The following is a 14063-nucleotide window of genomic DNA, read 5'->3' as shown; positions in this document are numbered from 1 at the left end:
GACTAATCCATTTCAGTGGTCTTCTTCACATGCTACAAATTCTTCTCTGTACCTGTCCAGGTATACTGATTTTCAAATTCCACATCCTGTAATGTATAAGATCTATTATGCTCACTGTTGAGATGGGTTGTTCCACAAGACCACTCCAATGTTTTCTTTTTTATCTTATGAATCAAACAATGTTTTGAGTGTTCATATAGTTTTAGAAATGTTTATTACAAATCTGTACTGGATTTATATTGTCATGCTTTAAATTAATAAATTATGGAGAAAATATATATTTATCTACTTTAGTATGCCTCGAGTTGTTTTTTGTTCAATTTTTGAATGTGTTTTTTGATTTTAGAATTTGTTTGTCAGCATACAAACAGAGCAGTCTAGTGATCTTTTACAGGATAATGTTATTTCAAGGTTCAGTGACAGCAGTGATGATGATCTGGATTGTTCAAAATATAGTGTTATGAATTTGAAAACAGAAACTGAATTTCAAGAACATTTTAAGAAAAGTGAATTTAGGTTGGAAAATGCATCTGGTAAGGGCAAAACTTTCTTAAAAACTAAATTTATTGATGCTAGCTGAAAAGGAATTGTTCATTTTTTTGATAATTTCTTAAAATATATTAAACCAGTTGTGATAACATTAATTAGAGGTTATAGATTAAGATCTTTTTTATGTATTTACTTTGGACTTATCTTGTCAAAGGTTTGAATATTAAAATAATAACAGAGTAATTGAAAAAGAGGATTAGATTAAGTTTGCCTGTAAATGGATGGAGAGAATGGCCATTGTTTGTATGAAATGAAACAGGAAGAAATTTTCTAACAGAGCAGACTTTTTTGTGAGAAAAACTACATGTGTGCAGTGATTCATATATGCAAATGAACTTGTGTGTGTGAATAATGCAAATGTTTGAAGTGATACATAGTAACAGAAAAATAGCAAGAAAACCTCTGCCTTTTAATATTACAAAAATTACCATTATATTAGGAGAGTTAACAATTTTTTTCAAAACTATATCTAATAATATCCAATTTCTTGCATTTTGAAACATTTTCTGTCCAGTTTTACTGCCTACTTCCATTTTCTCTTTTTCCTTCATTAATAATCACAACCAATTACCGTGCTGCTCAATGCATTTTCACAGATAAAATGTTTTTTGTTTCCTTAGGAATATTTAAGTACTAATGTGGCTGAATATGACATTTCTTGCATGTGACAAATAGCATACTTAATTTGTGTAGCACGTTTAATTATGTATGCAAGTGTGGTTGCATGCATCAGATGAAAATGACTTACTGAGCAGTGTTTCTTGTCTTTTTATTTCTCTTCATATAAGTCTAGAGAGTAATAGTTGGAATAAGTTTCTGCAGGTTAATGTTTCAACATGTACAGAGAATGTGCTGCTGTGATATATTCATGTGAACTGAATTAACTTGAAAGCTATATCAGATGTCTGTGTAACATGAAATTTGCTCAGAATTGGTACTGTGAAACAATGCAAAAATGTTGACAGATTGACATTAAAATTAGGATAAAACATATTGCACATGATGTATGCCAAAATGTTAAAATCATTTATTTATTGACAAAGACAAAAACAATCTGTGTGTGACTTTAGATCAGGACGATTTAACATAAAGTTTCTTAGCTTCAAAGAAATATTGCATTTACCTAGTGCCACATCTGCTACCATGTGACCAGTCATTTCCATTATGCACAGTCATTGAAGGACGTTGCTTTCAGTTTTGTGATACAATGTTAGATTAACTCTCTTATGATGGGTACTGTTTAATTTGACCTAAAAATTGATTCCAAATTGACTTTTACAGTTTACATACTCTAACTTCTAATGTATTTTGTGTATCTTCATGAAATTTTGAAAACATCACTAAACATTAAGAGCTATTTGTAGATAAAAAGATGATGGTTCAAAAAAACAAACCATGCATACATGTAGTCTAAGTGTTGACTGGTTCAAGTGAAAATTGATTTTCATGTTAAAATTAAAAATACTTTATCTGAAAATTCTCAAATTTTATGTACATAATCTCTACAACCTCGTAACCAAGTTCTGACACAGTACCTTACTTCTACTTACATACATACATTGCTGGCCAAAATCTTAAGGCCAATGAACATGAAGAAAAAATATGCATTTTGCATTGTTAGACTCAACCACTTATTTGAGTAGAGCTTCAAAAGATGAAAATAAGAAAAGGGAAAATTAAAAATAAAAAACCTTTTTAGCATTTAATAGGGAAAATGTGAACACTATGAAATTAGCCTAAATACTAGCTGGTCAAAAGTTTAAGACCATACTGAAACGAAGCATTAATCGGTAAACATGTAATGAAATTTAGTCATTTGTGTTCAAGCATTAGCATTGTCAACATCTCCCACTGACATCTCCTGTGTTACATTGGGTGAAAACATGGCAAAGACTAAAAAGTTGACAAAGTTTGAATGTGGCAGAATTGTCGAGCTGCAAAAGCAAGGTCTCTCTCAACGTGCCATCGCTGGTGAGATTGGGCATAGTAAAACTGCTGTTGCAAATTTCTTAACAAATCCTGAGGATACAGAATGAGAATTTCGAGTGGTCGGCCCAAGAAAATTTCACTGGCATTGAGCAGGAGGATTCGACGAGTTGTTTGGCAAGACACCAGCCTGTCATCAAACTAGATTAAGGCCCTTACGGACACAGAATGCAGCTCAAGAACAATAAGATGGCATCTACTAGAGAAAAGGCTTTAAAAACCGTAAACGTTTTCAAAGGTCATGCCTCCTTCCACACCACAAAACAGCTCGGTTAAACTTTGCTGAGAAGCATTAAACATGGGATGTAGAAAAGTGGAAGATGGTTTTGTTCTTTGATGAGAAAAAATTTAAGCTGAATGGTCCAGATGGCTTCCAATGTTACTGGCACGATAAGGATATCCCACGGGAGACATTTTCTAAATGACACAGTGGAGGAGGTTCCATCATGATCTGAGGTGCTTTCTCCTTCCATGGAACAATGGAGCTTCAGGTTATACAGGGGTGTCAAACAGCAGCTGGCTGCATTGGCAGGTTGGAGAGAGCATCCTTATTGACTGAAGGCCCTCGCTTGTGTGGAAATGACTGGATCTTTCAGCAGGACAATGCTGCAATCCACAATGCTCACAGGACAAAAGACTTTTTCATGGCAAATAACGTGATTCTTTTGGACCATCCAGAGTGTTTGCCTGAACTAAACCCTATTGAAAATGTTTGGGGGTGGATGACAAGGGAAGTCTATAGAAATGGATGTCAATTCCAAACAGTGCATGATCTTCGTGAAACTATCTTCATCACTTGGAATAACATTCCAGCCAGCCTTGTTCAAACGTTTATATCGACCATGCCAAAGCGAATGTTTGCAGTTATTTGCAATGACGGCCATGCAACTCACTACTGAGACCTTTTGTTGGGCATTTCCTACCCTGTTTTGGACTTGTTTTTGGTATGGTCTTCAATTTTTGACCAGCTAGTATTTAGGCTACTTTCATAGTGTTCACATTTCCCCTATTAAGTGCTAAAAATGTTTTTTTTATTTTTATTTTCCCTTTTCTTATTTTCATCTTTCAAAGCTCAAGTCAAATAAGTGGTCGAGTCTAACAATGCAAAATGCGTATTTTTTCTTTATGTTCATTGGTCTGAAGATTTTGGCCAACAGTGTATGTATTCTTAAGTGCTACTATATGTTTACAAAAAATTTTCAATGCCATAAGCTTTTCTCTCCCATGCACCCTTTGATTCACATGGTTTAACTGATTTTTGCATGAAAGTTATCATGTGACAAACCTCTACCAATAATATTGCCACACACCCATGTGACTTCCCACTCGTGACTTTGTCACTTCTTGTTTGGCAGCAGTTGTATTCAGACATTTAACATGTGCTCTCTCCAAGCTTTTTCTGTATCTTCATATCAATTTCTCTTACTATGTTTGCCATTTATTTTACAATAGTAATATTTATAACTTATTCCAAAGTGGAATTATTTTATATTTCTGTCCAATTACAGAACTAAATACTTCATAACAAGTCATTTTGAATATGAATTTTAAATTCTAAGTTACCATTTAGAATGTTATATCTTCTGTGAGAGCATTTTCACAGGCTTCAGATGGTGGTTTGTGACTCTGGAATTATCATCTTTACTTCAGTGGTAGGTTGCTTGTCAAATGGGCTGAATTTTATTTGGCCTTGACTTGAATTTGGGGACCCACACATTTTGAGATATAGTCCACTGACTTTGGAAAAATAAGGTATTATGCTGTTATGGATTTTGATTATTTTTACTGCTAACAATACTATTTGTAGTTATTAGGGTTCAATAACATAAGTAGATTTGTCAATACTCATAGTTATGTTCAGGTTTGTAATTAAAGCTTAGTTATGTCCTATAACTGGAATTAGATTAGGCTTAATATCATAAGTTAGGTTAATCATATAGTTTTTTCTTCAAAATATCGTATCTCATACATGTGTTATCAATACACATTTAATTTTAATGTATAAAATATATTTCTTTCTCATTGTTATTTATCTACCATACTTCTTCATATCAACTTTGTTTGTGTGGATCTCTGGAGCTGTTGTTTGCACAAACTTTTCCTGATATTGTACATATTATTGTTAGGTAAGGGTTTTTAAATCAGAACTTAGTGATATACTTTGTTCTGCTCAGTTCACTTAGGCTTAACAAGTATCTGGTTTACCTGCAGTTCATCTTATGGATAATCTGATAAATAGGTTAAATATCTTCTGTTTTTTAACACACATATGACATATACATATGGTTATTTCACTATACATTATATCAGCTATTTCATTTTCTTACAGTTAATTTAGTTTGTGGGAATCCTTGTAGACTGAATTTGCCTTATCTTCTCCTGATTTTGTCAGTTTTCCTCCACCTTATTATAGCTTTCCTTCTCAGACCTCTACTGTAGAATCTGCTTGGCCTGCCTGCCTTTTTTAAGACAAAAAAGTTTCAAATTATACTTTCATTATGGGTTGGGTGATATCCACCCAGCTCATAACCACAAAGATATCTATAAATGTAATTATACTATGATTTTTGAAAATGTATGAATATGTTTACAAACTTTTGCAGATTATTAGTAGACATTACAAGGCTTTTGTCAAAAAAATCAGTTTTTTTAAATTATGTAGCAAAATATTTTAATTGAAGATTTTCTTGTAAATTTATTTTTCAGAATATTCACAGGCAACATGCAGAATAATTTTCATTTTAAGATTAAAATACTTTTATGTATGAGAAAATTGTCAAATTTCACATGTGAAATATTTATAATCTCCAAATAATTATCAATTATTTTTTAAGAAAAACTTTATATTTTATCTGTTAATTTTTCTATCAAATTGAAATCTCTGTATGTTTCATAGATTTGACTGATTTGGTAACCACTATAAAATTAGGAAGTAAATATAAATTGTTTTTCTTTCCAGAATGTCTGCAAATTATAACTTGAAAACATAAACCTTTAATTTAAATAGCTTGAATATTATAGCATTATACATTTATATATTTTTATTATTTTTCTTTTATTGATTTTTCAGCCATTGCTGGCTAAGATAGAAATTACAAATATGTGGTACATATACATTGATGATCCTATATCCAAGAATAAAAAACTGGCCTTTACAAAGTTACCTGTCTTACTATGTTTTAGTGGACTTGTATTTTGTAAAATACAATCTTATTTCAATTAAATTATGTTTATGTTAACTAAAATAATTATTACTATTTACAAATAAGATTTTAAACTTATTTTTCATAAAATGTAGAACAGCAAATAAAGAAGTAAAATAAACAATTAGCTTTTCTAGTTACAAACTTTGTACTTGGTTATTGCTTGTTGAAGTTGCTAAGTGTTAAGAAATTTTGCACTTGGAGGATGTCAAATGAAATACTTTTTTTTAGGTTTTATATACATATATATACATTTGAATAAACAAAAAAATCATAACTTACTGTATTGATACCATAGAAATCCTTTAGAATTTATTTAGTGTGGTAATGGAGCTGTATGTTGATTTAAAAAGAAAAAATTAACAGGCTAAAAGACACAACTTGCCAGCATGATGGTTTACCTCGAAAGAAAGAAATGACGTTGTTGTATTTGAAATAGTTGAAAAAAACAATTGTGGGACATTCTGAGCTTTCAATTGGTTATTCACATATAGATAGAATTTAGTGAATATAAGGGACTGTTCCCCAAAATTGTAAGAGGTGAGGAGGTATGTTACTGTGATTGATTCAGTAAATAGTGATATCTCATAATATAGAAAAGTTAGGAGATTTTATTTTATATCCTAGCTTTTCAATATCAGTAATTCGAGTTTCTAATTTGTATAAAACTATAACAGACTTTGTATTTTGACATCACAAACATCTAATTTGAACCAGTGCTGCATTCAACATACCATATAACACACAAAAATCAGTGTGTTGGTGTGCTTTATTATATATTTACTTTTGAATTAATAAATTAAATAGTCCATAATATGAAAATTTGAATTATAATTACAGTGTGAAACCAATCTTAATGAAATAAATTTAAAAAATGATAGTTAAATAAAATTTTTAATATGAGTCAACAAACAAGATGGCATGGCTTTTGACCAATGAACCTGTCATGACAGGGTTTAACCATGTGAATGGAAGTAAACTGCTTGTGGCATGTAATTTTTTTTTTTTTTAAATAGAAGGCAGAACTGAACAAGAATAGCTATGTTTCTGAGAGGAAGTTAAGTACCTGTGAGAACTACATTTTAATTGTAAGAAAATTGTAACTTTCAAACGTTTTTTTCAGTAAAACTTAATATTTTTACCTCTTAGTTTCTCTATCAGAACTCTAAATAAAGTACCTTTTTTTCATCTTTCTAGAATGACTTCAACTCACAACATAAAACTATATTCATTTATCCTTAATAACTTTAAACTTGAAATGGGATATATGTTGTTTTTTTTTAAATTTTATAGTTTATTGCCCTTTGAACTGAGGCTAACTAATACTTCCACTACAGAAATTGTAAATCACGTTTGTAAGCATGTAGCTTATGTTAATCTATCAAATTACTTAACACATGGACTACTCGCATGTTCCTTACAAGCATACCTCATGTAAAGTTTTTCTTATTTTTGCTCTTTATTTTAACCTAAAAAATTTGTAATTTTAACATGTCAGTTACTTTTACAATAACAAATAAAGAACATATATGAAAAACTGTAAATACTTACCTGAGTTTTTATTTTTTATGCTGTGAACTGTTGAAGCAACCTAATTTTTCATATTAATTTTATAATTGTGCTGAGTAATTTTTTATTTAATTAAATAATGCACCAAAAAAAAAAAAGATAAAATGCATAAAGCAGACAATTTCCTGTAACTGTCATAACATTCTGGCTTTCTAACATGCAACAAGAACTGTTAAAATTTTAGCTGAGCTATTGAATGTGTTTTCCATGGGAATAAAGTTTGAAATGAAAGCAAAATAGACAAATCACTGTACAAAAAAACAATTTAATATATTAGTTATAAATTATAAAGTATTAAATATCAGAATGAAATATTGGTAATTCCTGAAAGAGTGAAAAAAAGGAAGAGACAGGTAAGCATGGCAAGAGAGGTCTGATCTTCTTATGGCTCTCTAATCAAAATATTGAAGGCTCTAAAAATAATATTTTGCCTGAGTGATAACAACATTGTAATGAGTAATATATATTAAATCTTATACTTCTAGGAGTGGTAAATAATCTAGAGCAGATGGGATACTTAGAGAACAAATGTCACAATTCTCACATTAAGGGAAATTCAGGATTAAAAAAAATATATATCTCATAAAATGAACAGCTTAAAAACGTATGTAATATTAAAATTGGATTGTAGGCTATGTTTCTATGTCAAGTATATTTGTATATCATGATAATTAAATTTTTAATGTAGCTCACTAAAACCTTATGATGTGTTCACAATAGGATGTTCATTACAAGAGGGTTAGGCAGTGCTCTCTATGGGTGGTGACAAGTATTTCTAACATCAAAAATTACAAGGGAACAAAAATAATAAAACAAGATCAGCTTAATAGTTATCTTGACCATACCCTTATCATTAATTTCCATGAATGTGAGTTCTCACAACTTATATCACTCTGGATTATACGACTCAGGTGATCCCAAACCCCAATTCCTTTAGCATGCTGAAGGAAGTATTCACATTGTTTGTCATTTCTGTCCTGTACTTGATAAAAAAAGTAAATAATATATTAGTAAACAATTTCATTTTGTGAAAATATTTATATTTATAGAAATTTATTTCATATATGTAACAGGAAGTACTGATATTAGTCATCAGGTTAAGAGGATAAAGCAGTAAGAGATTTCATTATCAACTACTTAAATAAAGCACATATCTTTTAAAACTAATCCAGACAATTAGTGCCAGAAAGTAACTTGATTCTTATACACTGTATGGTATTTCCACAGTTGGTTTTAGACTTTATCTTGAAATAGCCTCTGTTAGCTGCATTTTATGTTTTCATTGTTATTTTAACCCATAGGAAAAAGTTTTTGTAAGATTTTAAACGGTGAAAATGGCATTATGATTATTAATTACTTTTAAACGTTTGATATTGATATATGTGTTGATCTTAATAAACTGTTAAAATGAATTAGATAATGTGTGATGTATTTATTATGAACTGTGTTTATTGCATTATATATTTTGATTTTAGATATAAAGACTGGTGTGAACATCTTTTGTGAAAATCAGTTTCCTGGTCATCAAATTTTAAGACAAGAAGATCCCTTTTCAGAAGTAATTGATTCTCCAAAACCATACAATGTGGCTGAGAAAACAAGTGACCTAAGACAATATAATATAACTCAGGGTGGTGACAAACCACACAGTTGTGTAATATGTGGAAAAGAATTTGCAACAGTGTATAATATTAAACAACATAAGAGGATACACACTGGGGAGAGACCTTACAGTTGTGCAGTTTGTGGAAAACAATTTGGAACAAATAGTAACTTAAAAATACATCAAAGAATACACACTGGGGAAAAACCTTACAGTTGTACAGTTTGTGGAAAACAATTTGTAACAAATCGTAAATTAAGAATACACAAAATAATACATACTGGAGAGAAACATTACAACTGTGCTGTTTGTGGAAAAAACTTTGGAACAAATAGTGACCTAAAAGTACATCAAAGAATACACACTGGAGAGAAACCTTACAGTTGTGCAATTTGTGGAAAAAACTTTGGAAGAAATAGTTCCTTGAAAAGACATCAAAGTATACATACTGGGGAAAAACCTTACAGCTGTTTAGTATGTGGAAAAAACTTTGGAACAAATAGTGTATTAAAAAAACATCTCAGAATACATACTGATGAGAAACCTTACAGTTGTGTAGTATGTGGAAAACACTTTCGAACAAATAATGAATTAACAAAACATCAAAGAACACACACTAGGAAGAAACCTTACAGTTGTTCTGTGTGTTACAAAGAATTTGGAAGCATCAGTAACCTAAAACAGCATCAAAAGACACATACTTTGGAGAAACCATATAGTTGTGTAGTGTGTAAAAAAGAATTCAGAACAATAAATAATATTAGAAAACATCAAAGAATACACACTGGGAAGAAACCATACAGTTGTGCTGCTTGTGAAAAACAGTTTTGGACAAACTATGATTTAAAAATACATCAAAGGATACACACTGGGGAGAATCCTTACTGTTGTGCAGTTTGTGGAAAACAGTTTTGTAGAAATTATGAATTAAAAATACATCAGAGAATTCACACTGGGGAGAAACCTTATAACTGTGCAGTTTGTGGAAAACAATTTGTTACCAATAGTCAATTGAAAATACATGAAAGAGTACATACTGGAGAGAGACCTTATGGTTGTCCAACTTGTGGAAAACACTTTGGAAGAAATAGTTCCTTAAAAATACATCAAAGAATACATACTGGGGAGAAGCCATACTGTTGTGTACATTGTGGAAAACACTTTGCAAGAAATAGTGAATTAAAAATACATCAAATAATACATACTGGAGAGATACCTTACAGTTGTACAGTTTGTGGAAAACAGTTTAGAACAAACAGTGACTTAAAAGTACATCAGAGAGTACATACTGGAGAGAAACCTTACAGCTGCTTAGTTTGTGGAAGACACTTTAGAAGAAATAATTCTTTAAAAAATCATCAATTAATACATACTGGAGAGAAACCTTACAGTTGTACAGTTTGTGGAAAACAGTTTGTTAATAAATCTAACTTAAAAATACATCAGACAGTACATCTTGAAGTGAAACCTTACAATTGTGTAGTTTGTAGAAAACAATTTGGAACAAATAGTAAACTGAAAATACATCAGAGAATTCACACTGGTGAAAAACTTTACAGTTGTGAAATTTGTGACAAACAATTTCGAAGTAATTCTTACATAAAAATACATCAGAGAATACACACTAAGGAAATACCTAGAGCTTTGCAGTTTGTGGAAAATACTTTGGAAAAACTGGTGAATTAAACATATATCAGAAAATATTTGAAGAAATCATATTGTTCTTAACTTTGTGTTAATGAATTGCAAAAAACGACAAATTAAAAAGCAATGAGATGAAATGCACCAATGAGAAACATTACTGATGTGTAGTGTGTGTAGCTTAAAACTTGTACTCTTTAGGTCTTGACTGAACTATTACTGAATGTGGGGAGACTATGGGTCTTGTTTCAGCTACAACTGGACAAAAATATCCAACTAATGAAATAATGCATTCTTGTCCTTTTTTTTTCTTTTTTGTAAGAAATGTTAGAAAACTATAGTAATTCAGCTTTACTGATTACCAGGTTTGTTTTTAGTTTTGCTCTGAGTTCAAGGCTTGATCTGATAGGAAGTTGATAATGGTTACATTTTGCTACTTACTTTTCTTGGGTTTCTTTCTATCTCCAGTTTTCTTTAACTGGGGTGGTACAAATCATAAATAAATGTAAAACTTAGTTGAATGGATCACAAAAAGTTGGAGGGACCTATGACATTTTGGGGGCTAGCCTCAACCCTCTTTAGATCTTGATTAATGTTGAATATGATTACACTGGATTGACTACACTTCTTTGGTCTTGATTTAAATAGAAGGATACATAATAGTAATGTACATATGAGGTCGTGTGTTTATATCTATTAAGCTGTTATACTTTATGTGTTGCCCTATAGCTTTCTATGGTTGCATGCACATAAGGAGTTAACCATGGCAAATCTTTTGAGGTAAAGCGTAACCTCAAAGTATGTTTCATCCAGAATTCTAACTTACTGTTTGATGGCTAATTCCTTGAGTACATTATTGGTTGATATTTCTTTCCTGTAAATCATCAGGGAAAGTGCTCATCCAGTTTTCTTCTTTCGTGTCTTTAGCATGTTGTTAACATGGGACCAAGTTGCATTACTGCCTTGAATGTCAAATCTCTGTGAAGATTTTTACTACAAATCTTCATTAATTGGTTATCCTCTTGACCTATCAGCTCTCTCTCATTCCAGTTCATTAATGCTTACTGTCAAGAAGGTCCATCTGAGATCTGCTGTACCATTGTAATTGTACCATATTTATGCTTTATTTTCACAAATTATGTCTTATAGATTTGTATATTTATGATACTGGGTTTTATAAGTTTCACATATACCTTAGACAAAAAACTTTATTAGTGAAAGAATATAAATTAGAAGTGTCAAAGTTGTGATCTAAAACTGTAATCCTGATGATGTGTTCATATCATAAATGACTCTAACTTTAGTAATTGCTGCTTAAACATACTTCTATATCTGCTCTTTTTTTTAATTTAACTTTAAGAACATTGTATAAAGTCAGGGCCTAGCATGGCCAGGTGGTTAGGGCACTCAAATTGTAATCCAAGGGTTGTGGGTTCAAATCCCTGTCACATCAAACATGCTTGACCTTTTAGCCATGGGGGTGTTATAATGTGACAGTCAATCTCACCGTACATTAAAGATTATCCCAAGAGTTGGTGGTGAGTGGTGATGACTAGTGGTCTGTTCTCTAGTCTTATGCTGTAAAATTAGGGACAGCCAGCATAGATAGTCCTCGTGTAGCTTTTCTGAAATTCAAAAACAAAGAAGTATAAAGCTGGGGTTACTTCTGACTCTTAGTTAATAGCTGTTACTTAAAGTAGTGAAATAACTTTAGCTTTTTTTTAAAGATATAACAATTCCTTTCAATAACCAACATAGCAAAGAGTCTTGTTTTTTTTTTTAACTTCCCCTTTCTTTGGGGTGTAAACCAACATTCACCCAAACTTAAACAATATTTTTTGTTTTCTCTTTTGTAGAATTGATATTGAATCAAATGTAAAACTTAGTCATGTTAATAAGCAGTCATTCTGTTTTCATTTATACTTGTTATAAGAGGCACATAGCGTGGATAGTGCACGATATTAAATCTATCTCTTGGAATACTCTGTGACTTATCATCTCATAACACTGTTAACACAAATTTTGTTCCTGGATAGTATGTGTTATTTCTTAATTGCTTGTGTTGTAAAAGTACAGAAAATGGCCATTATTCCCTTCAAATTTTGCTTTTGTGACCTGGATAATGTCTGGATATTTTCTATGTAAAAACTGGCAAATTTGTACATTTTCATTTACATAAGGTCTGAATAAAACAACATATGAATCAAGACTTACATGCATTTATACTAAAGTTATACAAAAATGTTTATAAGTAAGTAGTTTTTTTGAGATTTGCAACTGTAATGTAAATCACTTTCATGTATTAGCCCCCAAATATAGTCTCCCATCATGTTTTCATTATATGCTCCCAGGTTACAAAAGCAAAGTTTGATGAGAAAAATAGGTCTTTTCCATTTACTTTAGACATAAACAATTGGGAAATAACACTTTCCGTCCAGGAACAAGAAAAAGTAAAAATTTTGTTACATAGTGTAATGCAGTTTAGCCAATAGAATAGTCTATTTTGAAGTTCTTTTTCAAATGAATACATTTGAATAACCAGTTTTACAGTTGTTTTGTTTAGTACATTCATCAATATTCACATCTCCCTCTGTAATCTAGTTGGGTATAGGAGTGTTTTTGATAGAAGCTGATGGATGTAAAATTGGGCCATCTACCATGCTTATTAAATACTCTATTTAATGCTGCTTGTATTTCTCTTGTCATATCTTTCATGGATTTTTATAGCTCCTTCAACTTTCGTTGATGATAGAATCTCGCAAATGTCAGTCTTGTCCATTTATTTCATTTCTGTCCAAGTTCCCAATAGTGTCTGTATGTTCTGTCCTACCTAATTGTAATGATTCTATGTGTATCTAAAGCATGTTAATGCATTCTGTTGATAATTGTAGTTTATCTTTAATTTCAATAAGGCATTACAAGACTAGTACTTTCAGTAAAGATATAGTTTTATGGACTTCTTTTCCATGGCACATGAGTCATTTGTCTTCCCAATTATAATTTTGTTAAACAACTCTTGGTATAAAATTTTTATCATAACTGGTGTATTACAAGAAAATTTGAAAGTACGGTTGGTTCCTTACATAGGATGTGTCAGTTATAAACACCTGATAGGTATCTAGAATACAGTATCACCCAGAAATCATGATAAATTCTCTTTCTACATGTATTGAGCCCAAAAATGGATATTTTAGAATTTTAATGTTGAGTTACCAGTTGAAATGATAAGTGATCATGTCTTTGGGTTTTTTTCCAATACCTGTATATGCTTAAGTTTTCAATTAGAGAGTCCTTGTGTTCCCATGCAATTAAAAATTCATTATTGAACACAATATCCATTCCAATTCATCAGTACAGCATTGACGATGAAGGATTTGGAAAGTTTTCTCATAAACATTGAATGAATCTGAACTTTTAGTCTCTTACTTTTACAAGCAGAAGGAAGTAAACATACAGTGAGAGGAACATGTCTTTATCTTGCTTGAAAGAATAAAGAACATTCTGATAACAAT

General features: G+C 31.0%; 1 protein-coding gene across 1 annotated transcript in view; it reads left to right on the top strand.

The window, feature by feature from the left end:
• Positions 1-13238, top strand: part of LOC143224008 (uncharacterized) — a 70455-nt gene extending 57217 nt beyond the window's left edge. Inside the window, exons 10-11 of the mRNA XM_076452473.1 lie at positions 347-533; positions 8783-13238. Coding sequence (XP_076308588.1) covers positions 347-533; positions 8783-10596 — 2001 coding nt within the window. The 3' untranslated portion in view covers positions 10597-13238. The remainder of the gene's footprint in view (positions 1-346; positions 534-8782) is intronic.
• Positions 13239-14063: the final 825 nt, after the last annotated feature.

This window comes from Tachypleus tridentatus, chromosome 8 (assembly GCF_004210375.1).
Source record: "Tachypleus tridentatus isolate NWPU-2018 chromosome 8, ASM421037v1, whole genome shotgun sequence".
Classification (NCBI taxonomy): domain Eukaryota; kingdom Metazoa; phylum Arthropoda; class Merostomata; order Xiphosura; family Limulidae; genus Tachypleus; species Tachypleus tridentatus.
This window is presented reverse-complemented; position numbering and strand designations above follow the sequence as displayed.